Below are 13987 nucleotides of genomic sequence, written 5' to 3' on the forward strand. Positions count from 1 at the left end.
AGTTTAATATATTCATGTTGACATGACTTTGGATTTTGTCTTAGACATAAACACAGTTGCATGTATTTTTGTGTGATTTGTTCACTTAAACACTTTAATTCATTTGTGTCATTTTAATAATTGGCCATTGTTGTCGTTGCAGTATAAACAGGTGGAGCAGTACATGTCCTTCCATAAGCTCCCTGCTGACATGCGCCAGAGGATCCATGATTACTACGAACATCGATATCAGGGCAAGATGTTTGACGAAGAAAGCATTTTGGAGGAGCTGAACGAACCACTGCGAGAGGTTTGGATATTATCTATCTTGACGCTGTTGTATTTATAGTAACACAGCTGAGTCATTATAATGTCCTTGTCTTTTACATTAAAAGACAACTTTATTACACTTTAACATTTCTTGTTTAGCAGTGCAGAAGTATTTAATCAACTACTTTTATAAGTAAAGACTGCAATATAAACACACAATGACTGAAGATATAGTAAAACACAATTGGAACAATATGAAATATTATTCACAGGTGAATTTTAGCTTATTGTTTATAATACAGCATAGTTTAATATAGTTTTTTTTTGTACATATTTCTTATAAAAGCTAAAGTAGGTCTGAAATATGTTTTCAATATATTTAATTGCATTTTTTTCTAACATATTATGATTCTCACTGGCAAATAAGTGAATTAATTAATTCATTATTTATGTAATCTAATATGGCTCTCTTACTCTGTGCGATAATGTTAATAGTCTTGTAATCTGATTAGTAATGACTGGACACTGTATGAGGACAGAGAACCTCATTACAGGAGCATTAAGCTGCTTTTATAATGATTGAAATGTACACATGTAGTAACACTGGCATTCAATGTTGTGAGGGCTTTGTATATTTTGAATATCCATGTCTCTTCTGCAGGAGATCATTAACTTCAACTGTCGTAAACTGGTGGCCTCCATGCCTCTGTTCGCCAACGCCGATCCAAACTTTGTCACCTCCATGTTGACCAAACTGCGTTTCGAGGTTTTCCAGCCGGGCGACTACATCATCAGAGAGGGAACCATCGGCAAGAAGATGTACTTCATCCAGCACGGCGTTGTCAGTGTCCTGACCAAGAGCAGCAAAGACACAAAGCTGTCTGATGGCTCTTATTTTGGAGGTAATATTGGCGCAAAACCAAGCTAATATATTCTGCAGTTGGCAGAAGGTTGGTTTGAATGTATGTGAGGAAGTGGCGATGATTTGTTTTGATTTATTTGGCTCTGGCACTCAGCAGATTAACTTCACTGACTATTACAGCTGGGAAAAACTGTCCACATCATCTCCTTTAAAGGGCTCGGGACTAAGAGGAGCAAAGCTTTGTGATCTTTGATTCCATCTGTGGGGTTTTCCCCTTTGTTAACATCATATTTAAAGCTGAAATCCAGAACCTTCCATTTGTTGTCGCCCTTGTTACGTCCTCTCAACCTGTCACTGTCAGCGTCCAGCTGTGTAGCAGAGTGAAACTGACCGTCCAGGAAAATATTATTTACCACACTGGTAGTTTCAATTGAAAGCAGCGTGATCCAACACAGACAACTTTTATCAATACCACGCTATTGAGATTGTTTCCAACCAGATTTTATACAAACACAAAAATAATAAGAATAGAACACAGAATGTATTTTACCACAGCACAGATAAACACATATGCAGAAGTGGAAATTGTAAATGAGAACAGAAAATATGTTTTACCCCAGCACATGGCAAAATAAATATGCCAGAAATGCCACGTTGTCATGTTTAATAAATAGATTGCACTGATAAACGAAACAGGAGAAAGTCAGTGTGTGTGTGTCCGTGTCTATATCCTCAATATGTCTGTCCTCAAAATATGTCTACTTTATTTTTAAATGGCGCATTATTTTATTTTCCTGATCTGGCACGACCCATGAGGTCAGCACTGTAAGCTGCAGAAATTGCATTAAGTGCTCCATCTGTGGGGTTCAGAGGCACTGGCCTTTTCTCGTTCCATCGTCTCACACTAATAATACTGTTTTGTTACTTTCCTTTTATGAATGGATCAAAAGAGAAATTGAAATAATTAAAACACTTTTTTTTTTAATTCATAATGAATTAATAATAATAATAATAATTTCTGTCTTGCTCAGCAGGAAGAAGTGATAGAAACAATTGAACTCTTTTTTCCTCCCGCCCTGCAGAGATCTGCCTGTTGACTCGAGGCAGGAGGACAGCCAGCGTGCGAGCAGATAACTACTGTCGACTGTACTCGCTGTCAGTAGACAACTTCAACGAGGTGCTGGAGGAATATCCCATGATGAGGAGAGCCTTTGAGACAGTGGCTCTCGACCGCCTGGACCGCATCGGTGCGTGCTTTGCCAAAAGATAAAACGTCTTTACAGGAATGTTTTGTAGAAGCATTGCTCCTGTCAGTAACACAGTATATGATTACATTACTCAACGAGAAATGTATTATTTGAACTTAAGTCCTGGAACACTGTACTTAAATAGAATGGGGTCATTTTAACTATTTGAGCCCCAAACATTTTTTAAGTGAAACAATATGTAAACATCAGAGGAAAAAGTCATTGTTACTGATAACAACTCATAGACATGTGACAAGAGGTCAGATCCCATGCAGACACTGCTGTTTTGGCCACAAGCCAAATATGTTAGGAGCCCCTGGTTTCATCTTTAACACGAGTTGTATTCTATTAATGATCATATGTTTGTACTACACAAGTAGCTTAATACTGCACAAGCTGAGTAAATGTACTTATTTGGTGTGCCCCACTGTATTCGTCACATAATATGAATATTATTTTAATATTTCATGGCCTGTTTTGTCTTTTCTTAACAGGGAAGAGGAACTCTGTACTTCAACATAAAGTCCAGCATCACCAAAGTTCTGGCGCACTAAACCTTCAAGAGAATGAAATCATCCAAAGAATAGTGCAGCACGACCGTGACATGGCCCAATGCACACAGCTGATCCAGACCAGCACTGCACAGAGCCCAAACCCTGCCAATGCTCCCCCTTCACCCACTCCTGTCATCTGGGCCCCGCTGGTTCAGGCCCCGCTTCAGGCAGCTGCAGCCACTACCCCACTAGCTCTGGCCTTGGCCCACCACACCCAGCTGCCTCCCATCCTCTTCCACCATGCTCTGGCACCAGGGTCTGGTTCACTGAAAGGCCCCACCAGCCATCCAAAGAGAGTCCACGTTGGGGGAAACACATCCAGTACTTGTGGTTCAGGGCCTGGTTCACCTGCCAGCTCCACCCAATTTCGATCTGGGCCTGTGTCACCCACACTGACATCCCAGCCCATCTTCACCAGCAGTCTGCAGCCCCTGACCCCTCTGCCCCTACACCAGCCCCTTCCCCATCCTCCACATTCTGGTATTGCTTCGGTCTTCCCCATTAGCCAGGCCACTGTTTCCTACACCTGCTCTGCTCAGCTCCACCCCCAGCCGTTCCATGGTGCTATGACCACTTCATCCCACCCAGTAGGTTTACTCCAGCAGGGGGTGCCAGGGAGGCCAGTAGGGCGATTCCCAGCCCCCTCGTCCTCCATCATAAGCCCTCTGATCTCCAGCTCAGTAAGCCCCATACTAAGCCAGCTGCAGCAGACCCCCTATGCTGCCCTGCAACCCATGGGGTCCAATCATGACAGAGCAGGCAGGACATCCAGAGGTCTGAACCTCCCACATTTTCCCTTCATCACCAGCACCCAGTCCTCCACTGGATTTATTCAGCCAATGACTCCGCTCACAGCCGGGGCCACAGCATCACTGGCCCAGCACAGTCTGGCAGGTCTCCAATCAGTTTTCCTTCCCCAGGTTCTCCCCGAGCACTCAGCTCTGGCCTCCTTGGCCCAGTATGGCTCGGGCGAGGGCTCTCCCTGCTGCACACCACCAATCCACAGTCCCAGCATGCAAAGCCCTGTGAGAGGAAGGACAGTTTACCACAGTGAGCTTCCCAGCAACAGTGACTCTCATAGCCCTCTAACCCCTCAGACCTCATGCCCTGCCAGGGTGGCCTGTACCCTCAAAGAGAGGGCTGAGTCCTCGGTGGATCTCTTTACCCAGGAAATAAAGACTATCTCAGGCTCCCACAGCTCTATACACCAGGAAAGGCCTTTGGCCGCAAGCAGCTCCTCGGAGAGGCTAGTGTGGGCATCCAGCCCCTTCTCTTCCCCCATGGCTTTCAGTAAACCCTACAGTCCAATCCCGGGTCAAGCCACTCCTGTCAGTCGGACACATTCAGGGCCTGAATCTCAGAAGCAGTCCACTGGTGTTCATTCTCCTCATGCTAAGATGTTAGGGACCGAACACAAACAGTCTAAACTTCCATCCAACTTGTGAGGTTCAGACACACCCTCCTTTAATGCCTGAACAGATGATCTCCTTCGTGGCATTGTTTTTACCACTACTTTGTCAAATTAGAAAGAAGGAGGGTGTGTTATTCTAGTCGAATTGGAAATCAGTGGTTTCATTTTAAATCAGAGCGAATGGATCATGGATAATAATGGACAATGACAAATGTTTTCTACAGGATATTGCTTATTTGACTATAATAATAAAATCAAAAATATGACGGATATATATAGCACCTCATGAAAATATCAAATGTTCTGTGTATTATATTATAATCACATTCTGTCATTTGTTATGTGTATTCCTTTAAAACCCCACTGAAGAGGCACTGTTGTGTAACCTTTTAGCAACACCGGTTTAGTTGAGAAATTTGTCCACAACTGTATCCAGTTATGACTGAAACCAAAAATTATTGTCTTGTTTTATATCCTTTCTCACAACTAAGTGTGTCGTGTGAATGCAAGGTTACCCCTTAGGAGACTTGAGGAGAGACAGACTGTGCACTTTGCTTGTTTCAGAGATCACCTAAAAGGTTTGATGACGACATGTCTTCCGAGATAGAGTTTGAGCAATATTGCACGCCCGAATGGGTCACACAAATCAGATCACATTCAAATACACACAAAAGCAATGAATGTAATGTAATGTCTGTCCTGATGCTTGGGTGAGAGAAGTGGGATTGAGTTTGATTGTGTTGAACATGACGGTGGTGATGGTTTTCTGTGGAATAACCAGTTTCAAAGACAACACATACATTTCTGTTGTGTCCCTCCACAGCTGCTTCGGCACGTGGCGAGCTGCAAAACTGATGCCAACTCATTTTAGTCTGAAATGAGTCTCAGCTTCGGTACCGAGCATACACCTGAGCCAAGGTTTGCGTGCCATTAGCATAGTATGCAATAATCAGAGTATTTTTTTTTTTTATGGGTATACAAAGGTACTGTGAATCAAAGCACTTGATGAGATTCTGTTTTTAGACAGAACAGATCAAAACAAGGGAATTAAATATATATAAAAAAAGCAATTGTTGATAATCAATCATCCTGAAACCAGCGATGCACTAAGATTGATCTGAATGTTTCTTGCACCAGTCAAAGGGCTAAAAGCAGTTATTTGGACAAGTGGTTAATAAGAAACCCTGATGGGTCATATTGCTGCATATTTACCTCTTTCATTGTACATTATTTGATTGTAAAATTTGACAATTGCTGAACAATTGCTGCTCTGTGATGCTACGCTGACTCAATAAGATGTGTGTCACTGGCAGCTTTTCAAAAACTGGACTCTTAAATCCATCTACTTGTTAATGAGTTCATGTGTTTAGATGATGTTTCTCTCTCTGGACCTGCGGCCGGCCACAAACTGTGAGCAGCTAGCCGGTCAGCAGGTCAAACCATCCGAGGATCCCGTCCAGTGGCTTTAGCTGCCTGGTTACTGAACCAGAGGTTTGCTGTGACTCTGACAACACCATGAGAAGAACGATGCTATCAGTCACTAGCCAGTCACTGCCAATGGGCTCGATCAATCCCTTATTACTATTCTCCTCCAACCCCGCACCACTACACCACCTGCCAGAGGCATCAGTTTGGATTGAGTGTAAGGTTGCTCAAGGTGTGTGTAGAAGAGGAGGTGTCAGTCATCCATTTATTTATACATTTATTTCTGCTGCCTTTTAACCACCAAATCTGATGATTCTATCACCTATGTATGTTGGGCATATTTTATTTTAGCTACTAAATTCAATGCAATAAAACAACATATGGTCAATGAAGCTCGTCCTAGCTGTTGATTTCTTTTCAAGAGCAGAGCGTGGCATGAAGGAGAATCTGATAAAACGCTGGTGAAGTTTCAGACTTTAAGCCGGATTATAAATTGAGAACTGCCAACATTTAAAATAGCCAGGATTATAATCTGTCAGATATTCCACTCGTCAATACAAATAAAATTATTTGCTGTGTTCCTGGAGTGATAACTGCTGGATTAGTGAGTAAATATAGACATTTAATTCGCCACGACCGCAAGGTTTGATTAAAATAAGCTGTTTCTCTTTGAAATGAATCTGCCTGGTCAATCCAAATCATACAAAACTTGTTCTAGTCAAATGTCATCCAGGACAAAGATGTTCCCTGTCCTGGAATAACTCCACTAGATGAACTACTTTTTTTTTTTTTTTTTGAAGATTGCATTATTATATAACAGCCTGATGTAATTTTTCCAGAATTTCTCCAACTGCTGAATATCAACAACTTTAGGATTAAACATGGTCAAAGAGAAGTCATTGAACTTTTCTGGATGAAGGATTTTTATTGAGCCCACTTGTGTGAAATGGTGAAATAGTCATAATTAAAAACAAGCTAAATATGTTTCATAATGTCTTTTTTCTAAAACATGCAAGCCCGACTTTAATGTAGCATTACAAAAAGAAATAGAGAAATACTCTATTACAAGTAAAAGGTCTGCATTTCAAAGCATACTTAAGTATATGTACAAAGGTATTAACTGCAAAATGTACTTAAACTAGTGGAATTACTTTTGCAGCATCATTTTAATGTTATGACCGATCAAGGGAGAGCTCAGGACATTATAAACTGGTAAATATTACTATAGCATGCATTATATTTGATAGAATCGTAACTTGTGTAAAATAGATAATTAGTTTGTTTGGTGCTGTCAGTGAATTAAAAACATTACTTCTTTGTGAAATCTAAATATTCAAGTAAAGTACAGGAGTTAAACTGTACTCAAGCTAAATACTTAATAAAAGAAAACACAATTGACCCAAGAGTTCCTTTTAATGGATGGATGCCAGATCAATTCACAGTGACACACTACTGTCAACACAAGACAATTACAGCACAATCTTCATGGTACCAACCACAAACAAATGAAATGACAATAAGTACATAGTGGACTTAGAATTTAATTTGTCGTGGATGTAAAGCAGCACTCATTTCAACTTTGTTCACCATGCCAACAGAGTCGGCACATACTTGACAGAAGAGTTTCCACTAAAAGGTTCTGAGTTCAGTCTCTGGCAGCAGGATCTAGACAATAAATTGCACGTATGGATGACAGGAATCATGAAGTTACTGTCTGTGAACGACAAGTCCTGTGCAGGAGTGGCCTGGTTGTGACCTTTAGACAAGAGAAGTCTGACCTGTGGGGAGAAAGGTTGAGTGGAGAGGGGAGGGGGAGCTATTACTGGTTTCCTTTCATAAACTTCAAGGCACCAGCACAACTCTCACGGTGTTGGTGTAACCTGGCCCTGGGCGCCAGCCAGTTACAACAAGGGCCACATCACCAGACTTGAAGAAATTGCGGTGTTTGCCTAAAGACAGAGAAAAGCGAGCCATTGAGTGAATCCTACAAGCGAACAGTGTGTTTTCATACGTCTTTTTCTTTTTACACTCACCAACGTCCAGGGCAAAGTTCACACGCAGGTCAACGTCTTCAGCCCAGACATCGCTGGCAGGCTTGGTGTAGAGCACAGGGTAGATACCGCGGTACAGGTGAGCCTGGCGGGCCGTTTGGCCACAGCGAGTCACTGCAATGATGGGGGCACGGGGCCTGTACCGCGAGAGCATGTGAGCAGACCTAAAGACACAGAAAGACTTAGAAATGAAACATTTCAACACCGACAATCATTTTCAATGTACGTACTTTGGGTGGAAACTGTAAGCACACTAAATAATCATCTCTTTCTAGCTTTGTTTTGTTCTCTGTGCTCTCTCTCCACCAACACCTGGGATAAATACTGCTACTAAATGTACTAACTAACGTTGTTAGCTATGGTGTACAATTAGTTTTTAGTGGGTTTCTAGAGCTGTTTTGTTGATAACAGCTGCCTGCTGTGGCTGAAAACAATATTAAGATTTAACATAAGATAGTTAGTGTTTATCACTCATGAGCATCTCCTTTTATATACAAGTAGTCATGTAATAGTTGATGTTGAAATATGATAATTACAGCCTCTCTAAATATGCCATTGTCATTACGAAATCCAGCCAGCTGACAGTTGTACATCTTCTGTATCATGTGTTATAAGGATGAACTCCCAAATGGAGAGGAATGAACAGGGAGTTAAAATTAACTTCTAAAATGTCAGGGTTCAGATCTCAAAAGGTCACGAGTGGAGCGCAGATTGTGAGTGCAGTGAAAGTTGGCACACTCCATATGAGCCGTGGGCATCTGTGGAGGAGGCAGCGGAGGTGGAGGGATAGAGAGATATTAAAATGCACCAGTTTCTTTGCTCATAGTGGAGGATATTATGACTCATAGCTTTTACAGAGGAGATTTGCAAGACATGGACGTCTTGTATTCTCACCTGCCAGTCTTGGTGAGCACAATGATAGCTTTGGCACAGCACTTGAAGGAAGCCTCGACTGTGCCGATAGCGATGGTCTCGGTGGGGTCACGGGTCAGATGAGAGATGCGACGGAGCTCCTCAAACATCTGCCTGTGGAACATGGCTGCCTCGGCTTCACGGGCAATCTGAACGTGTGAAAACAGAAATCTTTTGTCAGGATGAAGCCACACAGTCTGTTTAAAACTTCAGTTAGTTTGTATTTTAAAAGGACAAAGCTAGGACAGTTTATCTTAGTGCTGAAGTCTTCGTACCTGAAAGCACACTGAGACATGAAGCTAAACAACAGCAGTGGCCATGATGTCCGGGGACTGTTGCTGAGCACTGCAGGTCCTCAGACACATGCTAATTGAGCAGTATGATCACACAGTTAAAGCACAATGCAAGAGACAAGGAGAGATGTCTCGTAGCAGATGATGGAGGGAGGGACGATGCAACAGGAACAAAAAAAAAGACAAATACTAAACAAGCTGTTAGTGAAACCCAAGCTGTTAACAGTGTGGAAGCTTCTTTTCTCCACACACAAAACTTAAAGAAATAATTTTCTTCAAAACATGGTTAATTTTTGTCATTAAAAATACTTCTGTTTGGCAGCCATAGCTGACCGAGGACAGAGGACAGATTTAAATGATCATAGCCTCTATAGTTGCAATTACATCTGCACACTTACTCTTCAACTGCAAAAACACTGTTATAATTATTATTATTAAAGATGCCTATGTAATGCCCAGATACAGTGGACATGACTAGGAAGTGCTCTCACCATGTGCTGTGTGCGCACGGCCTCTAGGGGGTAGTCTCCCTTGGCAGTCTCACCACTCAGCATGATGCAGTCGTTGCCGTCCAGCACAGCGTTGGCAACATCACTGGCCTCAGCGCGAGTAGGGCGAGGTTTCTTGGTCATACTTTCCAACATCTGTGGGAGAAAACATGTCATTCATGTCTGTGCACGCTCTTTGATAGACTTTTCCTTTTAAAAAGAGGAACTTCTCCACTAATCTGTGCTCTCAGGTGTGGTGACACCGACCTGTGTGGCACAGGTGATGGGTTTGCCGACCCTGTTGCACCTGCCAGTCATCATCTTCTGGGCGATGAAGACCTTCTCTGTCGGGATTTCAATGCCCAGGTCTCCACGTGCAACCATGATTCCATCACTAGCTTCCAGGATCTCGTCAAATCTATCAGACAAAAAGAGAAAGAGTTTAACAATCACCCTAATCTCTTGCAGATTTAATCGTGGCCACCGATGATCCACTCACCGGCGCACACCCTCGTGGTTCTCCAGCTTGCTGATGATCTTGATGTCCTTGCCTTTTTCACCCAGCACCTTCCTGACAGCGTGAACATCAGCAGCTTTACGGATGAAGGAGGCGAAAACCATGTCAACACCCTGCTCAACGCCAAACTGTAGGTCCTGAATGTCCTTCTCAGACACAGCAGGCAGGTCAACAGCAGCTCCTGGGAGGTTGACACCCTTCTTGCTGCCCAGCATGCCACCATTTTCGATATCACATATCAGGAAGTTGTTGCCTTTGGAGACATAGGAGAAAGAAAAACTTAATTTCCACAAACAGGCAGAAGATTAAAAATGGACATGGACAAAGCAGATGGTGCTTACCAATTTCTTTAACCTTGAGGGAAATCAGACCATCATCAACATAGACGTGACTTCCCACCTGCACGACCTTGGTGATGTTCTTGTAGTCGAGCCACAGAACCTTCTCGTCACATTTCTCCTTGTACTCGTCGTCGAGTGTGACCTTGATGGTTTCACCCTTCTTCAGCTCAACCTCAGCAGTGCCACTCTGAACAGGACCAAAAGAAAGTCTGTTGATTCTCAGGATAGAATGACTTCATGCAGCAACTTAAAAATAGTAATTTGACAAGAACTCACGCCCTTGATGAGTCCGGTCCTGATTTCTGGTCCCTTAGTGTCCAGAGCGATGGCCACTGGTCTGTAGTCAACAGATCCAGGCCCAAAACTCTCGGCTGCATCACGGACATTCTTGATGGTCTCAGCATGGTACTATATGATGTCGGATGGCACAAAAAACATAGAAAATGTATTACATTGTTGTAAAGTAAGAGTATGAGTACAAACTCACCTATGGGTCAAAATCTCAAAAAGTTAAAGTTTGTACAACAGCAGGTAGACTTACGCCGTCACATGGACAACATGACACTGGCTACATAATTATGTAGAAAATCTTGTGCGACAACTGCAACACATTTTTAGCACATTGCATTGTTCTGAGTCAGTGCACAAAAATAGCCTCACATAATGTTTTTCTACTCAATGTGACAAACATGTACAACTACTACTCTGTCTAGTAAATGCATACTACAGGCTAAAAACTGAATAACAATGTTTAATGTGAGCACTGCCAGTTGTCTTCAGTCAATAATGAATGCCTCACTGTGGTGTCTCTGCACGACTTATACTTGTTCTGTTGCTGCGAGGCTGACGCTCAGTGAAGACCTATTTATAGCTGTACTGACAACTGACACACCAATGAGACAGAGGTCAAATTTATTTTGCCCTCCTTATAATAAATTATACATCAACTTTATTGCGGTTTCGGACGTTATGATTATTAGTTTGATTATTTTGTTGTAGCTAAATACAGATATTTTTTATTAAGCAGTGCTGAGCTGTCACACCACTGCACAGACAACTCAAAAGCCATTCTGAGCGTTGAGTTAAAAAAATCACTGCAGTTAACCTTTGAAGATCCAAATATCAACCACGAGTACTCAAAGTACAGCTGATGTGTGATTTCACAACTCGTCCACTCAGGTGACAGTGAAAAAGGTGAAGAGACATGACTTTTAAAGGCGAGGGGTCAGCGGTATAAGGTCGGCCAAAGATTTGGCGTCGATGCATTTGACTTTCCAAATCACAAGCTACAACACAGACCATGCACTGAAGGGGGCAAGTACACGCTCAAAGATCACATTACAACCACTGACTGTCACTAGGCCACGGGAGTAATGTCACACTGCTGCAGCTGCAAAGGGTAAATCCATAATTAAATGCTTGTAGAGGGCAAAGAAACTACTCCTGCGCTGCTCTGTCTGAGTTCAAACTCTTGTGCATATTGCACTTTTGGACGTGCTATAATCAGTGTTGTCACAGCAGGTGTTTGCCGTCGACATCTGATGGCAAATTACCTGCTGTGACATCCACATTTGGGATTGTGGAACAGGCCAGGACGTCTGAGTGAAGTTTCTGAGGCGAAAATAGTAAATGAAAAATTACTCTTCACTCACCTCATGTGTACCATGAGAAAAGTTCATTCTTGCAATGTTCATCCCAGCCTTAATCATTTCCTTGGCCATCTCGACAGATCGAGAGGCAGGTCCTACAGTGAGACATGAATGAAGGTTGTTAAGGTCATACGGTTGTTTTAAACTTAGATATAATAATATATTATTATATCTATATTATAGTATTATATTATAGTATCTGACCAATTGTGCAGATGATGCCAGTGTTTCGAGACACAGCAGGTTCAGAGTCAATGTCCAGCAGACACATATGCTCAATGAAAGTGTCTGCCATGGCAGCTTGCAGCTGCTGGGTGTGAATGATTGAAGAACCCGAATCCTTTGACTTCGACATGACTGGATCTGTGTCTGCAGGAAAAGTCCTGAGAAGAAACAAAGGGAAACAAAAGACGTGAGTGATTAGTACCTAATAACTCTACCTGTGGCATTTTTCCTGGATTACAGATACCAGTCCAGGTGACACAGTGATTGAAGCTCAATAAAAAACAACATATGTCTAAAAAGGGTTTTGAAACAACAAAGGAAATAAAAATAAGAATCTATGAATTTTCTGAAGGGAAAAATTCACACCTATTATAAGGTGTGACCTCTCCACGGATTAATTTAAAGTCTCTACCAGTGCAGAGTGGCAGTGTAAACTGACCGAACAGCCGGTGCAAAAAGCAACAATGACAGTATGTGCCTGCCTGACTGCACTCTTGCACATTCCAGTGGGAGATTATGTGCAGCTGAAGAAGAGGAGCTGGTCACTTCTGACAGAGGCTAAAGGTGATTCATACAAAAAAAATAAAATAAACTCCAAGAGGAAGCAGAAAGTTTATGGTCTGTGCAGTGCACTGCTTGTTGAGAACCCAGAGGGTGCACATTAAAAAGACAAAGCAGAGGTATCAGGATTCAACTTATAGTGTGCTACAACAGAGGAATGCAACATGCATGACAAATGTGTGTTGTTAGTCCGTGCATGGAAACATGATGTGTGTATGTATGCATGTTCGGACACCATTTCTGCTCTTAACATTCACCTAATAACCTATAACGTGTTCAGCTCAGAATGTTTGTGAACTGTAGAAAATGTACACTTAAAAAATGTGATGTTGACAATCCATCAGAATTAAAGAACCATTTTTATTTGTGTCTGCAGACATATTTCAATCTACACTGCCAATATTGATATAAGAATAAAGATAAAATATACGATAAAATAAATAATAATAAAATGCTAATGAAATACTTTGTTTATCCCACACAGATAAATCCAGCATTGTAGCAGCACAAGACCGAGAGCTAGAGTAAATAGGCATCTTAATAAATAAATAAAAAGTCACAAAGCCACATACAGTAGATTAATATAAGGTTGACAAGGACACATTTACAAAATCTGTTTTGGGATATGGTATATTTAAAAGTATTTGAGGTCAATTTGGGCTTACTTGTGCAAAAATGATTACGAATGATAAATAACTGAACCATAATTGGAAACTAATACTAATTAATGTGAACAAAAATTTGTAAATAAAAAAACTGTTAATAAGGTGAGAAAAAAAGTTTTATCTGTGATTAAAATTACATTTTGTAAACCATAAAAAGAAGTAAACAACTGACTTTGTCATTAGCAAATAAGATCAAAACTCAGAGGAGACCTCCAGCCTCTGTGTTACTCACCTACTGGGTGAACTTTGCAGGGACCGCAGCGCCACTGGTTCCGCTGGAGCGACACTTTTTATCGCCCCTCACTGACCGGGACTACTTTCCTGCGTCAACAACACGATGACACAGGAAATAGGTCGTGAAGTCTGATAGTTCACATGTGTACTTGAAATCCGACGTGTAATTTGGATTTCTCTAAATGACTATTCAAACCTTGACAAATGATGAGGGAGGCATCGGTTCGACTGACCAATCACACAGCTTTATTGTATTTAAATATTTAATCACGAGTCAATTTGGACGTGAAGCTCCTTCAATTA

At 41.8% G+C, this 13987-nt stretch overlaps 2 protein-coding genes across 4 annotated transcripts in view; one reads left to right on the forward strand and one right to left on the reverse strand.

Moving 5' to 3' along the window:
- The window catches only part of LOC113166307 (neuroplastin-like), a 28562-nt gene extending 22463 nt beyond the window's left edge, over nucleotides 1-6099 (forward strand). For both annotated transcript variants that reach the window (XM_026366374.1, XM_026366373.1), the window contains exons 5-8: nucleotides 143-289; nucleotides 911-1151; nucleotides 2194-2358; nucleotides 2853-6099. In XM_026366374.1, the coding sequence (XP_026222159.1) occupies nucleotides 143-289; nucleotides 911-1151; nucleotides 2194-2358; nucleotides 2853-4357 (2058 nt within the window). In that variant the 3' untranslated portion in view covers nucleotides 4358-6099. The remainder of the gene's footprint in view (nucleotides 1-142; nucleotides 290-910; nucleotides 1152-2193; nucleotides 2359-2852) is intronic.
- Nucleotides 6100-7142: 1043 nt separating this feature from the next.
- On the reverse strand, nucleotides 7143-13789 carry LOC113166480 (pyruvate kinase PKM-like). 2 transcript variants are annotated; one of them, XM_026366631.1, is made up of 11 exons: nucleotides 13683-13789; nucleotides 12204-12382; nucleotides 12003-12094; nucleotides 10627-10758; nucleotides 10351-10537; nucleotides 9992-10262; nucleotides 9760-9910; nucleotides 9496-9648; nucleotides 8694-8860; nucleotides 7782-7963; nucleotides 7143-7697 (listed from the first exon to the last, which is right to left on the reverse strand). In XM_026366631.1, exons 2-11 carry the CDS (start codon nucleotides 12352-12354, stop codon nucleotides 7591-7593), a joined length of 1593 nt encoding a protein of 530 aa, XP_026222416.1. In that variant the 5' UTR covers nucleotides 12355-12382; nucleotides 13683-13789; the 3' UTR covers nucleotides 7143-7590. The 2 variants fall into 2 exon arrangements, with proteins under 2 accessions (XP_026222416.1, XP_026222417.1); XM_026366632.1 differs by having other exon boundaries at nucleotides 12204-12368; nucleotides 13683-13729.
- Between the last annotated feature and the right edge of the window lie 198 nt (nucleotides 13790-13987).

This window comes from Anabas testudineus, chromosome 6 (assembly GCF_900324465.2).
Source record: "Anabas testudineus chromosome 6, fAnaTes1.2, whole genome shotgun sequence".
NCBI classification, from domain to species: domain Eukaryota; kingdom Metazoa; phylum Chordata; class Actinopteri; order Anabantiformes; family Anabantidae; genus Anabas; species Anabas testudineus.

Excerpts from the sequence above, each read along its gene's own strand:
- LOC113166480 (XM_026366631.1), bottom strand. The coding sequence starts at position 12,354 with ATGTCGAAGTCAAAGGATTCGGGTTCTTCAATCATTCACACCCAGCAG. Across the intron at positions 8,861-9,495 it reads CCGTGCGCACACAGCACATG|ATTGCCCGTGAAGCCGAGGC; the intron begins GTGAGAGCACTT and ends TCACACGTTCAG. Across the intron at positions 7,698-7,781 it reads GAACTTTGCCCTGGACGTTG|GCAAACACCGCAATTTCTTC; the intron begins GTGAGTGTAAAA and ends CTCTGTCTTTAG.